This window comes from Sceloporus undulatus, chromosome 2, assembly GCF_019175285.1.
Source record: "Sceloporus undulatus isolate JIND9_A2432 ecotype Alabama chromosome 2, SceUnd_v1.1, whole genome shotgun sequence".
In the NCBI taxonomy this organism is placed as follows: Eukaryota; Metazoa; Chordata; class Lepidosauria; order Squamata; family Phrynosomatidae; genus Sceloporus; species Sceloporus undulatus.
Genome location: NC_056523.1, coordinates 255,855,230 through 255,872,299, shown reverse-complemented (window position 1 = coordinate 255,872,299; position 17,070 = coordinate 255,855,230). Strand labels below are relative to the sequence as shown.

The following is a 17,070-nucleotide window of genomic DNA, read 5'->3' as shown; positions in this document are numbered from 1 at the left end:
AGAAGAAGCTTATCACTTGCTTCCTCACCAGAGTAGCTGTTGCTGCCATTCCGTTTTCTCCTCCTACCTCTCCCTGTCAGTCCCTCTGATGCAGAGTGATGATGATAAATTCACAAGCTATCATCTTGGCTATTCTTATTGACAGGGTATTCTCAATATGGTGCTTCATTTTGTCCCATAGATCCACACTAATTAGACTTACAAGGGCTGCTCAGTTCTGTGTTTTAGAGGAGTGGAGAGGCCTTGTGAGACAGGCTGAACTTTTTTTATATAAAAAGCCCCACAGACAGAAATTTTAGCTCTGAAAAAGGGGACATGCCCAGGAAAAAAGAGGCCATATGGTAACACTTAATTATCTGAAAGGGAGTTCTATTCACATTCATTCAAGTGTGACTGGACTTCTCTTGGATAATTGGGGGCTCTGATAAAGCAGACTTCTATTTGTATTCAAAACAAATGAAGACAGGACTCCCTTTCAGATCTGGGAACTTCACCGGGCAAGGTATAAAGGGAGGTTGGGTCTTCCTCGGAGGTACTGTGCATGTGGATATAGTCCCCAGGGCATTGCAATGGGCCATATCAAGACCCTACGTGATTACAAGGTTGCATCCGAACTGCATGGTTAACTTCAATGGTTCAATGCTATGGAATTCTGGAAATTGTAGTTGTGTGAGATATTTAGGAGATTATCGCACTGCGTTCTGAGAACGTTCTGATCACGTGATGAGAACGGAACGCATTTGAGAATACCGCACGTATGTGTTCCAATCGGGTTCTCAGAACGCTTAAATGTGTTCCAAATGTGTTCCAGGAGGGAACGGATTTGAATGTGTTCTGAATGTGTTCCCAGAGAGCTGAAACGTGATGAAAACGTTCCAAGAGAAGTGTGTGCGGTATTCTTATCCGTTCTCAAATCCATTCCCTCATTCCTCCGTCTCCTGATTGGCTGAAAGAATGACAGGCAGGGAGGCAGGGAGACAGGGAGGCGAGCGACTGCAGTGAGGGAAGGTGTGTGTGTGTGAGGGGGGGAAAGAAGGAGGGAGGGAAGGGAGGAAAAAGGGAGGAAAGGTGGGACAAGGAAGAGAAGAGGAAAGCAGGGAAAGAGAGGGAAAGAAGAGACCAGAGCAGAGAGCAAAAGAGAGAGGGTCTGGCTGCTTCTCCGGGGGTCTCTAGTGTCATGTCCAGTGGGTCTCCTGTGCTGTCACAATGCAGGAGGCAGGGATGCCCAGGACCTTCTCCTCCTTCCCTCCAGGAGGGAACCCACAAAAGCTCCTCTGTTTGGAGCACCACACAAAAGCAAGCAAAAAACTCCCAGAATTCCATAGCAAAGAGCCAGACAAGAGTTAAAGCGGGGAGGGAAGCTCACAACCTGAAGGCACACATTACATGCACACACACAGGAGCAAAAGGGTGTCAAGCTGCCAAAAAGGGGAAATGGGATGACAGCAGAGGACTCTTCTTTTCTAACCGGTTTAAAGAGCTGCTATGGCTGCTGGGGCTCTGCCCTTGGCTCAGTCCCCTCCCTTTCCCTCTGCTTGAAGGGACCTCTGTGGAGCTCCCTTAATGCCCAGGCTGCCAAGGAGGGGACTCTGCCCTTGGCCCATCAAGTTACATAGGTTTTATCCTATTTTCTTCAAACATATGCCAGCATATGAAGCCCCAGCGTTTTATAGGGGCTTGCCTTCTTTCCCTCCCAAGAGAATCTTCGGAGGGAAGACTTCTCAGTGAGGCTGAGAAGCACTCTCCCGGCCAGAGTCCCTAGGCTTACTGAAATCCCCCACCTCCCTTCCCCATAGAAATCAATCCAAAAACTGAGTTTAAAAGGAGCAGAGGAGAGCCCTTTGGGTCTGCATCTGGGAGAGATTTTAAACTCCGTTTTTGGATTCTTTCCTATGGGGAAAGAGGAGAGAGGGAGAGATGGCAGGACAACCCCATAGCCAAGTATCCTCTGCTCCCCCCAGATGAAGACCCATAGGGCTCACTGCTTTTTTAAAACTCCGTTTTTGGATTGATTCCTATGGGGAAGGGAGGTGAGGGATTTCAGTAAGCCGAGGGACTCAGGAGAGGCGAGCTCCATGGCCCAAGCCTCCCTTTTCCCTCTTTCCTGGGGGCAGCGCCTCTCCCGAGCCGTCCAACCACTGAGTGGCGACGTCATCAGAAGACAGCCCACAAAACTTAATACAGCAAACCGTTCTGAGAACGGTTTCAAGAAAAAGGAATCGCAGTGCGGTAAACTGCCGTTCTGATCCCGTTCTGATCACGTTTTGATTTCTAATGCGGTAATATCCGTTCCAGGAACGTTTTCATCACGTGATGATATGGAACGTTCTCAGAACGCAGTGCGATAATCTCATTAGTCTTCTGTTAGAGAGCTCTGGTGTCACAACAAACTACAATTCCCAAAATTCCATAGGATGGAGCCAATAGATTATTTCTGCAGTGCAGGTACAGCCAGCTGAATGGGACTTCTGGGTTTGTGGTGATGTTTCTGTTTTGACCTGCTTTGTTTATGCTTGCAGAGCTCTATATGGTATTCTACTTTAGTTTAAGACTGCTCTATAAAACATCTGATAAATTGGCACCGTGCTGGGAATCCTAAATAAGCATATATCCCCTACTGATTTCTCACTCTACATCGAACAATTTAGCTGCCTTGCACAATGGTGTGTCCAATTAAAACTAGCCAACTCCTTAGTAATTCAAGTGTAGGATCATTGCAAAAAAAAAAAAAAGGGGGTGGGTGGGTGGGGGGGAGTCTTACTACTAAATAGTGTTCTGATTATCTGCCTACATGACTGGCCTCAGAAACAAAGGGTAACACTACTGAAAAAACATGAGCAAGAGGTTTCTACTAAAATCAGATTCTCATAAAACTGGGTATCTATCTGTTCATAACTCATAGGGTTACCATAAATCCCAGAAAACTGGGAACATCTCAGATTAAAGGGATTTAAAATGCCCTGGCTGGCTAGGCAGCAGATCCCAGATTCCAACTTTGTTCCAGGCTGCATTTTGTCAGAGACCTTGTCTCCAATGTTTACACTGAAACTCCTTCTCTGAAAGCCCCTGCAGGCAAGAATGGATAGAGGAACTTTGCAGTGATGTGTTCTCCCTCCATCTCCTCCCCCCCACCTTTTATTCTTCCAAGGAAGAAAAGTAACCTGCATTGAATAAGAGATTGGGGATTTTATTGAGTTTTACTGAGCAGATTCATAGTAAGGGACATGTTGAGGGAAGCATGGCCAGCGGGGGAGGGGGGGGGAGAGATGATCATGGAAGAGTCTTACTGCTGAAAGGGGAACATATTTGTTTAGCTGTGGTTCTCAAATTTGATGGGGCGATACTTTTGCCCTTAGTTCTGATTCTCCACAGCTGACTTGGATTATTTGAGTTCCAGTTACTCAGCTGAAGGGGAGCGGAATACTTCTGAGCCATGGTACTTAGAAGTATGTTTAGCTTTTCTTTTAAATACTGTAGCTCCCTTTGACTGTGCTTGCTATCTTCATGCACACTTGTTGGATCTGAGCATATACTCTAGTGGGGCTTTTAAATTCAGATCAAGCATGAATGAATGGTTTCTTTGTGATTAAGTCCAGTTGGATTCAGCAGTAATCACTCCTTAGGAGGTTTGCACATAATTTTGGATTGTTCTGTCAGATTGTGTGTCTCTCTGTGTGTTCTGTAAGCACTGAAATAATGGGTGCCCATCTTGGTATAAAATGCAGTGATTCTCTCTCTCCACTTTTGGTAGGCCAAGATGTAGTGTTTATAAAATTAAGTGTGGGCAAAGTCCCCCTTTAAAAGCAAAGATAAAGAAAAGACAATTTGTAGATGTCATGTGAGAGGGCCATGGATACAGGATGTCTGTGAATAACACACCTTTCAAAACATTCTTTATATTTTAGCAAGGTAAACCACTATGGCTCTGGATAAGGAAGTTGGTTCAGCTCAGTTTGGTAGATGGAAATAGTTGCACTGGATTATTTGAAAGGCAATGTTTGGGGGGGGGGGATAGAATTCTGCATAAGATTGGACTGATGAGGGAAATAGATTAACTGTCATCCATTAGGGACCTTGTTGACATTTAAGTACATTAGGGGTGAAACAGATGGGCAGGAAAAAGTGGCTTGAAGCTGCCTTTTCTGAAGCCACATTGAAACCCCACCAATTGCACCACTGGCTCCCAAGGCAGCTGGAGTGCTCATGTCATGACCACATGATATGGCTTCATGCCAGGAAGAAGTGGAAAAAAGCTGTTTCTTTTTGAAATAGCTTTTCTCTGCATAAGGTGCCTAGAGAGCATTATCCTGCTGGCTTCACGGCATGTGTCATCTAAACTCCACACCTTCAAGTCAGTCTGAAAGCACCTCTTTTTGCCTGTCCGGGTGCAAGCCCCATTCATTTAAATGGGGCTCGAGCATAAGCAGAATACCCTTTATTGGGGGGGGGTGTTCCGGAATGGATCTCCCGTCTAAAAGAAGGGCAAACTGTATATGGTTTTATTGTGGTAATTTTATTCAGGGGGGGAGGGTGAGGGTTGGAGGGAATCTGGGGTTTGCGTTGTTTGATTATTTTGTATTGTATTAACTTCTGTTGTTACCCGCCTCGATCTCCAAAAGGGAAGAGGCAGGATATAAATAATATATTATTTATTATTATTATTTTGCTGAGGCAGCTTCTTCTGGCTGTCCAATGGACAGTCCATCCAGAACATACTGTATAATGTTTACCTAGGACCAAAAGCTAAGCATTTCTTCTGCCCCACAAATTTGTCAGTAGATAAAATAATCTATTTAAGTACATGGAATATCAACTGAATTAATGTACTACACAGATGTGTAGCATCTAATGAAGATAAAATCATGAATGCTGATTCATTAAGTTGGCAAATGATTTGCCTATCTACTGAATGAACATTCATAGTTATTAATGAATTTATGACACTTTCTCTACTGTCATCTAATACAAAAGAAATATCTAACACTCTCTAGAAATTAATATTTATCTTAGCATCTATAGACATTCTTTCACTCAAGTTACGAACAGAAATGATCAAACATTCATAACTATAAACCATCTAATACATAGTACTACCTTAATGACTTGTCTCAAAGGAGTTGTAATGTAATGAATTAGCTACTGATGCTTTTCATGGAATAGAGAGAATTTTTTTTAATCTGTTAACTGCAGTAGATTGTGGCAGAGTCGGGAGATCAAAGTTGGGAACTTTCAGACTTTGAAAAATGGCCGCTGAAGCAAGTTCAGGGACCAGTATTGGAGCTGGGCTGTACCTGGAAAGTGCTTTTGGGGGCAGAAGCCATGTGATAAAACCAGGGGGGCAGCCTGAATTTGGCTTGAATTCAGGACGGGTAAGCTGCTTTATTTTGCAGTGCATTAAGCTCCAAAATAAAAGTTTCAGAGATCAACCATAGGGACTAGGTATCAGGAATGGGAAGAAAACCCACAAAATTTCTGTAGTTTGAAATGTTAAGGAATTGTTAACCCTTGCAGAAGTTCTTGTTTTTAGTATACAAATGGGAAAAGGAGTGGGTTTTTTTTCCACTAGACAAATTCTTTTTTGCTCAAAACTGGTGTCTTTTCCCTTTGAGAATCAAATCACACACAGAGAAGAACGATTTGTTTAATGCAAAAGCCTCAAATAATCCACTGGACACTTTTAATTTTTAAAAGGCCATGAAACAAGGCAGCAGCTATTGCAGTTTTGAGTAACTGCACAATTTGAGCAAAAATGATTTCCTGCAAATGTGAACTCTCTCACTGGGACTTGGAGAGAATGTCTTGCCAGCTTGCAAGTGAGGTGATTTTTTTTTTTGAAGTTTCTTGTTTTTATATGAGAACAAGAATTAATTTCCCTAATAGGCATGACTCTTCAAGGAGATATATTTCACCTGTGTGTGATCATCTAGAGGCCCCTACCTAAGAGAGTTTTTAGCTTTAGTTATAAATTTTATTTTTGTTCTAGTGTCTGAATCATCAGCATTTTTCCATTTCCTGTGGCTTTTTCTAGAGCCAAATCTAGAGCCAAATCTACTTCCATGTAACACTGAGGCTTTCTGGCATTCATAGCTCCCTTTTATAGAAATTGGTTACATGAAGGAAGTCTGATAATGGGAGAGGTACAGAGGAAATCATAATGAACACATATTGTTGTGTTTCCAAACAAGGTAAACCATGCAGTATAACACACACAAGTGTTTAAAAATACATTTTGGATACTTGAACTCCAAGAGTATTCCAACTTCTCTGATGGACATTCTAGGAACAGAGTTCTCATTTGAACCTATAAACCAATGGATTCAAGATGAAAGAGTGGATAAGGGCAACCTGGTTTAGCTCACTAAACTTAGGCATATAAACCAGTAGCATTTACATTACAAAGAACAAAAACTTTTGTCCTCTGCCATTCTTTCCTCATCCCTCATCAGAAGTGCTTTCTTTTAAAGTGAACTCCTGCCCCTGAGGACTTGCCTGACAGACAGACAGCCTTCCACCCAAGCCCACTGTATACAACACTTTACGAGGATTAAAAAAAAAGATTAAGTGTTGATATGTGCTGTAATCTTAGGGTCTTCCAGACAAAGCTTTCATTTTGTGATTCACCCTGTCTCACTCATGGGAATCCATCACTAAATAACAGAACAGCTCCACAATATCTTTTGACTGGCAGCACTAGGATATGTTTCAGCAGAGATTTTTTTATTTCTTTTAGAGGGCAGATGAAGATATTTTTTATTAATTTAATTAGGCAAGTCTTTTGAATTTTAATTATGGAGCAGTAATGTATAATAATAATAATAATAAATTTTATTTATATACTGCCCTGTGGCAAACCAATCCGGGTGGTTTACAACATTAAAATAACATGTATGCTTTAATCTTTATTGGAAATTATGTTTTAAACATCTTTAAAGTGTTCTAACTGTTTTTGAACAATATTGTAGTTTACATATTTTTAACTTTTGTATATTAATGTTTTAGCTTGATCTTTTAAATTTTTGTCAAGTGCCTTGAATCCTACCTTGGGAGAAAATTTGGGTATAAATTCAAAGAACACACAAATAAATAATAGGGATTCTTTGGTTTTTTTTTTACTTCAAAATATAGTTTTGAAATTTACATTTGCTCTTACCTCACTGTCTGTATTTCATTTCCAACCACACATCCTGTACCAATAGCCTAACATGGATAGCCCTCTGAAAAACAGCTGTTTGTTTGTTTACTGTCTAACAAGGACTGTAGTATACAATCTGCACTCTGTCTGACATGGAAGGTTAAAACAAAACAAAAGCCCCATTGAAATTTAAAATGACATCTGGGTTCACTAGATTACTATTCAGCAGTCAAATGTTCCTTGCCACATGTTTAAAATACAAACAGAAAGTTCAAAGGAAAGCAAGCAATATGAGGAAAAACCATTCAAAACTGAGAAGCAGAAACTGAAATAACTTTGCACATTTTTAATGTTTTAAAGGCAGTTTTAAAGTATATTAGAAAAAAAATCTTGCTTAGTAATTTTCAGACAAGTGTTTCTGCCTTGCTTTTCCTACTTACCTAAACTTAATTTCATAATATCATTCCTTAGGATTTTGGTACCATCCTTGGACTCAGAGATTCCTCCAAACAAATAAATGTCCTGAAAGCAAGAACAAAAACAGTAATACATTTGACAAATCAGCAGCCTAGTGGTGACTCGGGGGAAGAGCCAAGCCTGGAGGTGCCTTCCTTTAAGCAATGCAGGGCTGAGAGTGCTTGCGTGCATCGGTCCAGGAGAATTGCTGAGAGACAATTGGCAAACAAGTCTCAGCTGGCACTGAGAAGAGACTTTCCTACTTAACCACCTGGGAGACACCAACTCAATGTCAGAGTTTATTGCATGATCCTTTGGTATGATTGCTGCTTGCACTGGCTCCCTGTATCTTGACTCCTTGTTGCCTTGACTCTTGACTTCAGAACGGACTGGACTATTGCTACCCTCTGGCTGACCTGACCCTGGACTGACTATCGTGATCCCTGTTATCCTGACTTTGGCTTTGGCTTTCTGTTTGTTCTTTCTCTCACTCCCTGCAAAAAAGTGCTGTGAATAACATGGCTGGCCAAAAAGACAAACAAATTGGTCCTAGAACAGATTAAGCCTGAACTCTCACTGGAACCCAGGATGACTAAACTGAGACTGCCTTACTTTGGACACATCATGATAAGGCATGTAGCACTGGAAAAGACAATTATGCTAGGAAAGGTAGAGGGGTGCTAGAAAGAAAGAAAGACCACATGTTAGGTGGTTGGATTCAGAGGCCATGGGCATGAGCCTGCAGGACCTGGGCAGAACAGTGGAGGACAGGTGTTCTTGGAGAGGTCTCATCCACAGAATCTCCATGAGTCAAGGTCAGCTTGAGAACAGTTAACAACAACATCGTAACTGAACAAAGTAGCAAACACCAAAGAAGAAGGACAGGACGTTGGGAAAATCAATCAACACTCCTTCCCCCATTGCAGACTTCCTGCCATTCCATTTTAAAACATGCCCTCCCTGGCCAGTGAAAACTCTCCATTCCCAAGGGGGAAAGGACAAGTCACTACACTAGCACACATTTTATTTTAATTATATTTCTTGTCTTTTTTCTCTCCAGTGCCAAGACTCAAGGTGGCTAAAAACAAGAAATAAAAAGAACACATCACAGTTTTCCCCATAAATAGTCCATCCTCAAAGGCTTCTTAAAACTACTGGCCAGTAAGAATGGCCAACTGCTTCATGCTCAGGCCCTTTAGAGCCTGCCAAACCTCATGTGAAGACTTGTGGGGTTTGTGGTCTCACAAACCTTTTTACTGAGATCTGACCTTGGAATCATGCCCAATCTTGCATGAAGCCCCACAATGGCAATGCCACCAGAAGATTTCATCTAGACCTGCTTCAAGGTGAAGCAACAGGCTGGTCTTGGGAGAGGCTCAGTGCAATGAGGACCTCACCAGATGTGTCAGGGTAAGATTTTATGAAAATTATGAAGAAAGGGCTTTTAATACTGTAGTGTGATGTGCTGTTTTTCTTTCTTATTTTTATCCACCTGGGGCAGCGTGTATGCCAAGCTGGGCTTGTCCCCTCCTATGATGGTAGGGGGAGTTAAGTCCTAGAGTGTAGAGAGGTTTCCACCTGTAATGTTATCCATATTTAATTAGTAGGCCAGAATGGCAAAAAGAAAAAGAAAAAAGAGAAAGAAAAAGAAAAAAAAGGTTTATTTTAGACCCCAAAGGGAGATATACAGGAAAAGGAATAGAGGTGGGGGCATATGTAGATCACAGTGGAGATCACCTCTTGGGAGATGCATACGGCCTGTGGGATGCCTACCCCTGCCCTACCTGAAGGACTTACACTATAACAGGGCAAGAGTGGACAAGAAAGTAGATAGAGAGCCAATGAAGAACATTTGAAATAAGAAGGAGCAGATTTTTGTTGTAGGGAACTCTTTTGGTCATCAAAACAAATTCTTCAGTCCAGAATTCTTGTAATTCAAAGTGTACTTCTGCAACTCACTGCAGAATAAACTAGTTAATATCCTATAAGCCTAAAGTCTGCTCATTCTTGCAATAGACATGTTACCACATTCAGTTTCTGCAAGTAATATTTCCAGTTCTCCTTTCAAACAATAAAACCGAAGGCAACATCATTCCAAAGCAAAATTAAACAAAACAAGACAAACAAAAATTGAAGGATTTTTTTTACCTTATCATGGTGTGCTGTGAATGTATGATGGGATCTTCCAACAGGCTTTTCTCCTTTCACTTCACACTTTTGCCATGTTAAAGATACTTGGGCAGCAGGACACAGGAAAACAACACACACACACACACAATTTTACATTTTCTCTTAGTTTTCACAATCTAAGAAAGCAGATATTTTTCACAGACTTTGACAAGGAGTCCTAAAAAATGTAGGAGTACTACTAATAATGTAGGAGTTCAGTAATAATATACACCACAAATTAGGCTATGTAATTTCCAAGCTTTTTCTGATAGGAATCCTAAATTGAGCTGCATTAAACTTGAATTTCACTACGGGGTTGTCTGTACAGGTCGGTGGATCTGGCCTGATCCCACGGTAAATACCCCTTACCCTGGGTCATTCTGACCCCTGATTTGCCACAGAGTTTCCTGGAAACTCTATGGCAAACCCTGGCTGTTTAAATGACGCCCCCCTCCTGGTCCTGGTGCTCCTTACTTTGCTTCACTGTCACTCTTACTGAGAAGCCCCTGTCACTGTGTCTGACATGGAAATGGGGTGCTTTGCTACATGGTAGCAGCCAGGTGCCCCATTTCTGCTTCAGATGTGGTGATGGGCAACTTCTCAGTAGGAACAATGATGCAGCAAGGTAAGGGGTGTACATTGGAAGCGGGTCCCAGGGAAGTGTGAGATAGGTATGTAAACACCCACCTGTCCCTGGATGACCCTGGAACCAACCTGGGTGAGCACCCGGGCCAGTAATTATACTGGATAGAGGCTCACCCATGCTATCCTGATCGGTTTGCTCAGCCCCTACCATGGCTTTCGGAATAACAAAATTGGATCTGTAGAAGATCATGAACAAAACAATCAACAGCACTAGTCAAGGTTACAAGTTAAGAGAACAGATTTGCACAGCCTAGACAAAGATGGAAAGTGGTAGTACGGGGACTCCCCCCCCCCCGAGTAAGGCATTAGAAAAGCCAGTGTTCCAACATATCAGTCAGTAAACACCAATATGGAAGAAGACTTCCATAAAGAATTTTACATCAGTTCCCATAATACAGAATTAACCTCTGTGAATGTATGACTCTTCAAGGGGATTGACAGGAACGGAAATACTGAAGAGAAATAGGAGACCAAGACCAAATTAGTCACATTTAGTTCCTACTGCAATCAGATTTAACAATAACCACAGCTAACTTTTTATATTGATTTCAGTAGGGGCTAAATAAACATCCTCTGGATCCAATCTAAAGAGTTTGTTAATTACATCATTTTTGAAAATAGGTGCTGAAGTCTCTTTCATAATTTGTCAGCAATTCAATCACAGTTGCACTCATTGGCTAAAACGACTGAAATTCAGAGCATGCCAACATCATACAGAGCAATATGGTAGAAAGCTACTTCCACTTTTATCGCCACTTACCACTAGAAATAATTTTCTACCATACAGAATAGAAGTTGAAGTTAATTACTATCTTAACAAATAATAACTACCGTATATATGCAACTATAAGTCGAGAAATTTTTGTCTTAAATCCTGGATAGACTTATCCATGGGGCAATAGGTCCTTTGACCAAACCTCCCCCCAGCCAGGCTGCCTCTGCAAGGGATAGCCAAACTGAGGAGGCGCTGGGAAGTCCTGCAGTCTCTCCCTGGCTGGGCTCCCTCGAAAGGGAAACGCCCAGCAAGGGAGATGACTGCGCGCTGTGCAGCCTCTCCTCGGCTGGGCTCTTTCCCCAGAGAAGGAGCCTGGCTGAGGAGACACTAAGGAGGGCGTGCAATCACCCTGCAGCCTCTCCCTGGCTGGGCTTCTTCTGTGGGGAAAAGACCAGTGAGGGAGACGCTGAGGAGGGTGTGCGATCACCAGAAGCCTCCCCCCAGCTGGGCTGCCCCCTCAAGTCTGACCCTCGACATATCCATCGGTCATATAAAAATCCACATTTTTGGCCCCAAAAGTTGACCTCGACTTATATACGAGGTCAACCTGTTTATACGATAGCTCTGAAATCAGCTATGGTTTAGGGTTTCTTTGTGGGAGGGAGTTCTCTGAATGCTGGTACTGAGGTGTACCCCAAAAGTATCTGGGGTTGTTACAATCATTTTAATCTTTTTTAAAAAGCCAAACACACACTCAAAACCATTCTCAGATCTCTTGCTAACTTATAACAGGAATTCATAGGCCATAGAAAATGATCTGTAATAATGAAAGACACCTGTGTCCAGTGCAAACACGTCTGTACAATATTCATCTTCATCGGAGCAACCTCCAAACATATAGATGATTTCTCCAATTGTTGCAAAAGCATGGCCTGACCTGAAATGTTAAGCATCATTTGAAAGGAACAGTGTGCCATAGATTAGATGGATCACTCCGTGCATTTCCAAAAGGAAAACTTTCAGTAATTTTAAATTGTTCATATGGGGTGTGTTCCACAAATTTTGAAAAGTGCTGAATTTAGGAAACAATTTTAAGGACTCAGAACATCTGGGAACTATATGAAACAAACAACTTAGTCTTGAACTGTGCCTTAGGCACTCCTGGTTCAAAATAGAAGTGAATAGGAGCAAGGTGGGGAAATAGCAACAGAAGTAGGGATTTAATTACTCTGATTCACAATTATTTGAAAGTCTTCCAAAAGAACCGCAACAGGTTTCCTCCTCAAACATAAAGAACTTTTAGAGCCAGTGTAGTGCAATGGCTTGTGTGTTGGATTAGGACTAGAGAGATCAGTATTTCAATCCCTACTCCACCACAGAACCCACTGGGTGAACTTGGTCAAGTCACACTCTTTCAGGCTTAGACAAAAGCAATGACAAACATTATAAATCTTGCCAAGAAAAGCTTCTGATAGGATCACTGTAAGTAAGAGTTGTCTTGAAGGCACATAAGGACAACAACAAGAATAAAGAACTTTGATGATAACACTCCTTTCTGACATCAGAGAACATCTAGGAATATGGGCCGACAAAGAACTATACCTCCCACCTTATCAGGCAGGACTAGCCAGTACTGCTCCAGTTACAGGATCTGTTGTAAGGCTGCAGTCAACCATGATGTGATTGTTCATATGACGTCCATTTCCTACCTACAACTCCCATAAGAAATGGCAGGTTTGCTGCTTTTTTCACTGTATTAGTTGTTCAGTCTTCCTGATCAGAAAATTTGCAGCCAAGGAAAAGGTAGAATCAGTGGACAAATGTATTCTTTTGCAGTTTTGGCTTAATCCAGTCAGATGGCTGTGTGGAGTCAGAGATCCAGTCAAAGGGTTTTTTGGTGGATGAGAATTTGGTTTTCAAAATTCATGCAGTTATTTATTTCTGTCACAAGCTCAAAATAGAGAGAGGGAGTTTCACCTCTCTCTGTGTGTATTGGATGGTATTTTTCAGCTTCATTCTAGTAGTGTCTTTAATACATGTGTTTAACTTAAATTTGAATGGCAAATTAAAATAAATATAATGGGGCTTTCTACACTGCCCTTTGGGACGTCCTCTGGACGTCCCATTTTAAAAAAGGGGCGTCTCTTTTAGACGCCCCTGGGCCTAGTACGGACTCCGTCCGTACAAGATGGCGGCGCCCCTTCTACATGGGCGCCGCCATCTTTACGTACTGGACGCACAGCGTCCAGACGTGTCGCGCCGCTTGTGACGTAGTGAGCGCGCCCCCCATTTTGGAGCTTCTTTTTTCGGTCCGCGCGGGAGTCGGGCCGTCTGAAGGCTCCGGCTCCCCCGCGGACCTACTGGCGGCGGCGGCGGCAGACCGCCGCAAAGTGGCAGTCTGTACCCTGCCAATATTAAGTTTTTGCCCCAATTGAATGAGATTTTTAAAAAGCTTAATAATGATTAATTCATCAGCAATTTTCTTAACTTTCCTATCTCTGGGCTGAGACTTGCTACTCAAAAGTGTGCAGACAGCCTTGGCTGCCTAATCTGTGTATTAATCCTTACACCAACCCACCCAGCCTTGCAGATGAAAAGACTAAGAAGAGAGAGGCTTGCCTAAGGTAAGTGAGGACATGGCAACGGAGAGATTCAAGCCAGAGGCTTCCTTCTGTTTCACTTACGGTAGCTCCCGTACTAGTTTTCTATGAAGCAGTACAGCTGACATCGATACAGCAACAGCACGTGTATTATGCTGAAATAACTGCTAGAAAAACTCACTGTTGTTGTCTACTCTAGCAGCAGGTCTATGGAATCAAGTATACCTGCCACTTGCTGCTTTTTGATATCCAGATTGTTTGAATTAACTCTCAAGGGTTTCAAGTGCAAAACAGTGGTATCAAGTATCTCCCAAGGTGGTTGGAAATGGGAAAGAGCAGAATTCCCCCCTCCCTTTTAGTCATGTCGGGGAATGGGTTATGGGCTTTGAGCAATGGATATCACCAAACCGTTGATTCGTGAACTGCCCCACCCCAAGAGACAGTTTTACACCATACTCAATACTTTTCTCCCAAACGTCAATGTTTCCATTTCTCATTCTAGCCTCCTTCCCTGATTCCTGTGTGCCATTGTCCTCATCTCTCTCTTTCTCTCATACAGGCTTTTGAAAAGTTCCTTTCTGGATTACAGCACCCAGAATATCACAGGTAGCCTTGCCACTGGGGACTGTGGGGGCTGTAGTTAAAAAGTAATCTTTCCAAGTTTTTCTGTCCTACTCAATTAACATCAATTCCCAGGCTTGTTGCCAACGCCTAGCTACCTGAAAGGCTGATCTTATCTGTAGACAGAGTGAATGATTTGGGGGGTGTCATGAACTGAAAAGGATGAAGATAATTTAGTTATTCAATTTATTCTGCTGCCAAGAAGAGGAGGAGGAATTAATGGAAATTTACACTTCAGGTAAAATTAATTCATTTGTGATGGGGTGCTGGAGAAGAGTGCTGAGGATACCGTGGATGGCCAAAAAAAGAAAAAGAAAAAGAGAGAGACAAACAATTAGGTCCTAAAACATATCAAGCTTGAACTCTGCCTGGGAACCAAGATGTCTAAATTGAGGCGGTCACATTTTGGCCATATCATGAGAAGGAATGACTCATCAGAAGGAATAAGGCAGCAGAAACCGAGGAAGACCACATACCAGATAGCTATACTCAGTCAGGGAGATCACAGTCCTGAACCTGCAAGATCTGAGCTGAGAAGCTGAGAATGTCTCATCGATAGGGTCTTCATGAGTCAAAGTCAACTCAAAGGCAACAAATAACAAACCAAAGAGCATGGCTTGCTTTGGATACAATGAACCTTGCTTTCTCTCTCTCTCTGTGCACCTTTGTTAATCTACCTCAGTCACCAAAAGGTTTGGGTCCTGCCCACTTAGAAGCTGATAATACCCAGGACTCTGCTACACCCATCTTAACTCCTAACTCCTTGGCACTACAAAACAACAATGAGAACAATGAAACTGACCAAAGGTCAATAATGTGGTGCCCTCTAGATATTTGGCACTATAAGTACCATAATTCACAACCAATGCTCCTGCTGGTTTGGGATGATAGGAGTTGAAGTACAGAATATATGTAGAGCACTAGGTAGCCCACCCAGGCTTATATAGAGGCATACACATCAAATGCCTACTCGATGCTCCACAGTCCTCCTTTGGCAGAGATTGTTTCCCGAAGAAACCTTATTTAGCTTAATCTGCATTATTCAAATATTAAAGATGTGAATGTGTTTACTATTTCCTTTATCACTGTAATTAAATTTCTTGGGGATTGGTGTATGAAATAATAAAAGAGAGTGGTATGAATCCTAAAGCAATTACATAGAACTTCAGAGCAATGAGAGATTGTTTCCATTGAGACTGAGTGTACCCCCCTAAAATGGCTCTTGAGGGTAAGAGGGTGCTCTGAAATGGGAAGGAGCATGGTGGGTTGAAGTCGGAGTAATTTGTAGAAAGTGGGTGTATTTTGCACAAAGAAGAGATACATTTGGATCCAAGGCAATATTTTTCTTATGAATAGATGACATACTTTCCTTGTAGAAAATACAAATACATTGAATATTCTTTGCATTGCAATAACTGGTTCATTGCCTTTGTAATAAGGGATGTGATTACATGAGAAGAAGAATAGCTATTATTTTTTATTCGGGTGCTCCAGTTGTCAGTACCTTAAATGTATTATGATTATTATAGTAGTTTAGTCACAGAAAAATGTAAAATCAATCCTTGCAAAGATGAGGCATAATACTACTTTAGTGTCTCCTCATACCAAAGTAAAATTTCATTTAAAGCTACATAGGTTAGCTCATAAATACAGTCCAAAAATTTCTGATATCAGGCATGCCATTAGTAAACATATCTCGATATTGATAGGTTTAGTAATGGAATGCTTGATATCAGGAATCCTTGGACTATGTTTATAAGCTAATTTAATTAGCTTTAAATGATATTTTGCCTTGGCACATTTCTAACAGCTGCACTCATATTAATAGTTCAGTATCATAATATATCTGTAAGAATCTGTACATGTGACATGGCTCAGCTCTTGTCACTGACTGATGAAACATTTGATCACTTCAGTCATCCTGAATTCTTCTGTGGGCCATTTCTGTGCATTTGTGGTTTCAAATTTAGGGCAATACTCATCCAAGAACCTTGGATTCCATTCAAGACAAATTCAGGCCTTTTAATTTTACTGAAATGCCGGCAGCTGCCAGATCCAACAAACAAACTTTCAGTTATTTCACAATGAGCTGAACTGCATGGAGAAGAAAAACTCACACAGCCATTTTTTATCCAAATTGTTTTTTTAAAAATCAGGGCAAATGGGTAACAAATACATTGTTATCTCTCTTTTTTTAAAACAAAATAACATACACAGAGATTGTTGGCAAAAGGAAGCCTAAAGCAACATTTCCCCAACATGTTGCAGTGCTGCGGTTTCCTTGTGCTTCTCTGGCTTATGTATCAGAATTATCTGAGGATAAGGGAGAACAGTTACTAATTTGTCATGCTTGCATTTTTGTGTTGGTGCCTTATGTTCCCTAATGGTCTTAAGTTGACTGCAATTTGTCATGTTCAGGTTTCTATGCATACTTCATAAACTTAATAAGTGCTCTTCTCCATACTCTGAGCAAGCAAAGAATCATTTTAGAAGTTTTAATAAATTGGTCTTAGTTCTCTGAGTTATGGTGGCATCAGTGGAGGCAATGGATCGGTGAAAATAAATTGGTATAAGAACCTAATTTAGCAGATTTAGCAGAGAGGTGGAGAGCATTTGGTCTTCCAGATGCTTTGCACTACAACACCTATAATTCTTTTCCATAGCCATCTTGTCTGGGGACTTCAGAGGACTGAAGTCCGAAACATTTGGGGCACCCAAGAGTGATTTATTAT

The 17,070-nt window shown here is 41.6% G+C and overlaps 1 protein-coding gene across 3 annotated transcripts in view; it reads right to left on the bottom strand.

Annotated features, from left to right (window-relative positions):
* LOC121920746 (tip elongation aberrant protein 1-like) overlaps positions 1 to 17,070 on the bottom strand; it is a 73,624-nt gene that overhangs the window by 34,252 nt on the left and 22,302 nt on the right. For all 3 annotated transcript variants that reach the window (XM_042447924.1, XM_042447925.1, XM_042447926.1), the window contains exons 9-11: positions 11,954 to 12,054; positions 9,737 to 9,822; positions 7,573 to 7,654 (exon numbers count right to left, since the gene is read on the bottom strand). In XM_042447924.1, the coding sequence (XP_042303858.1) occupies positions 7,573 to 7,654; positions 9,737 to 9,822; positions 11,954 to 12,054 (269 nt within the window). The remainder of the gene's footprint in view (positions 1 to 7,572; positions 7,655 to 9,736; positions 9,823 to 11,953; positions 12,055 to 17,070) is intronic.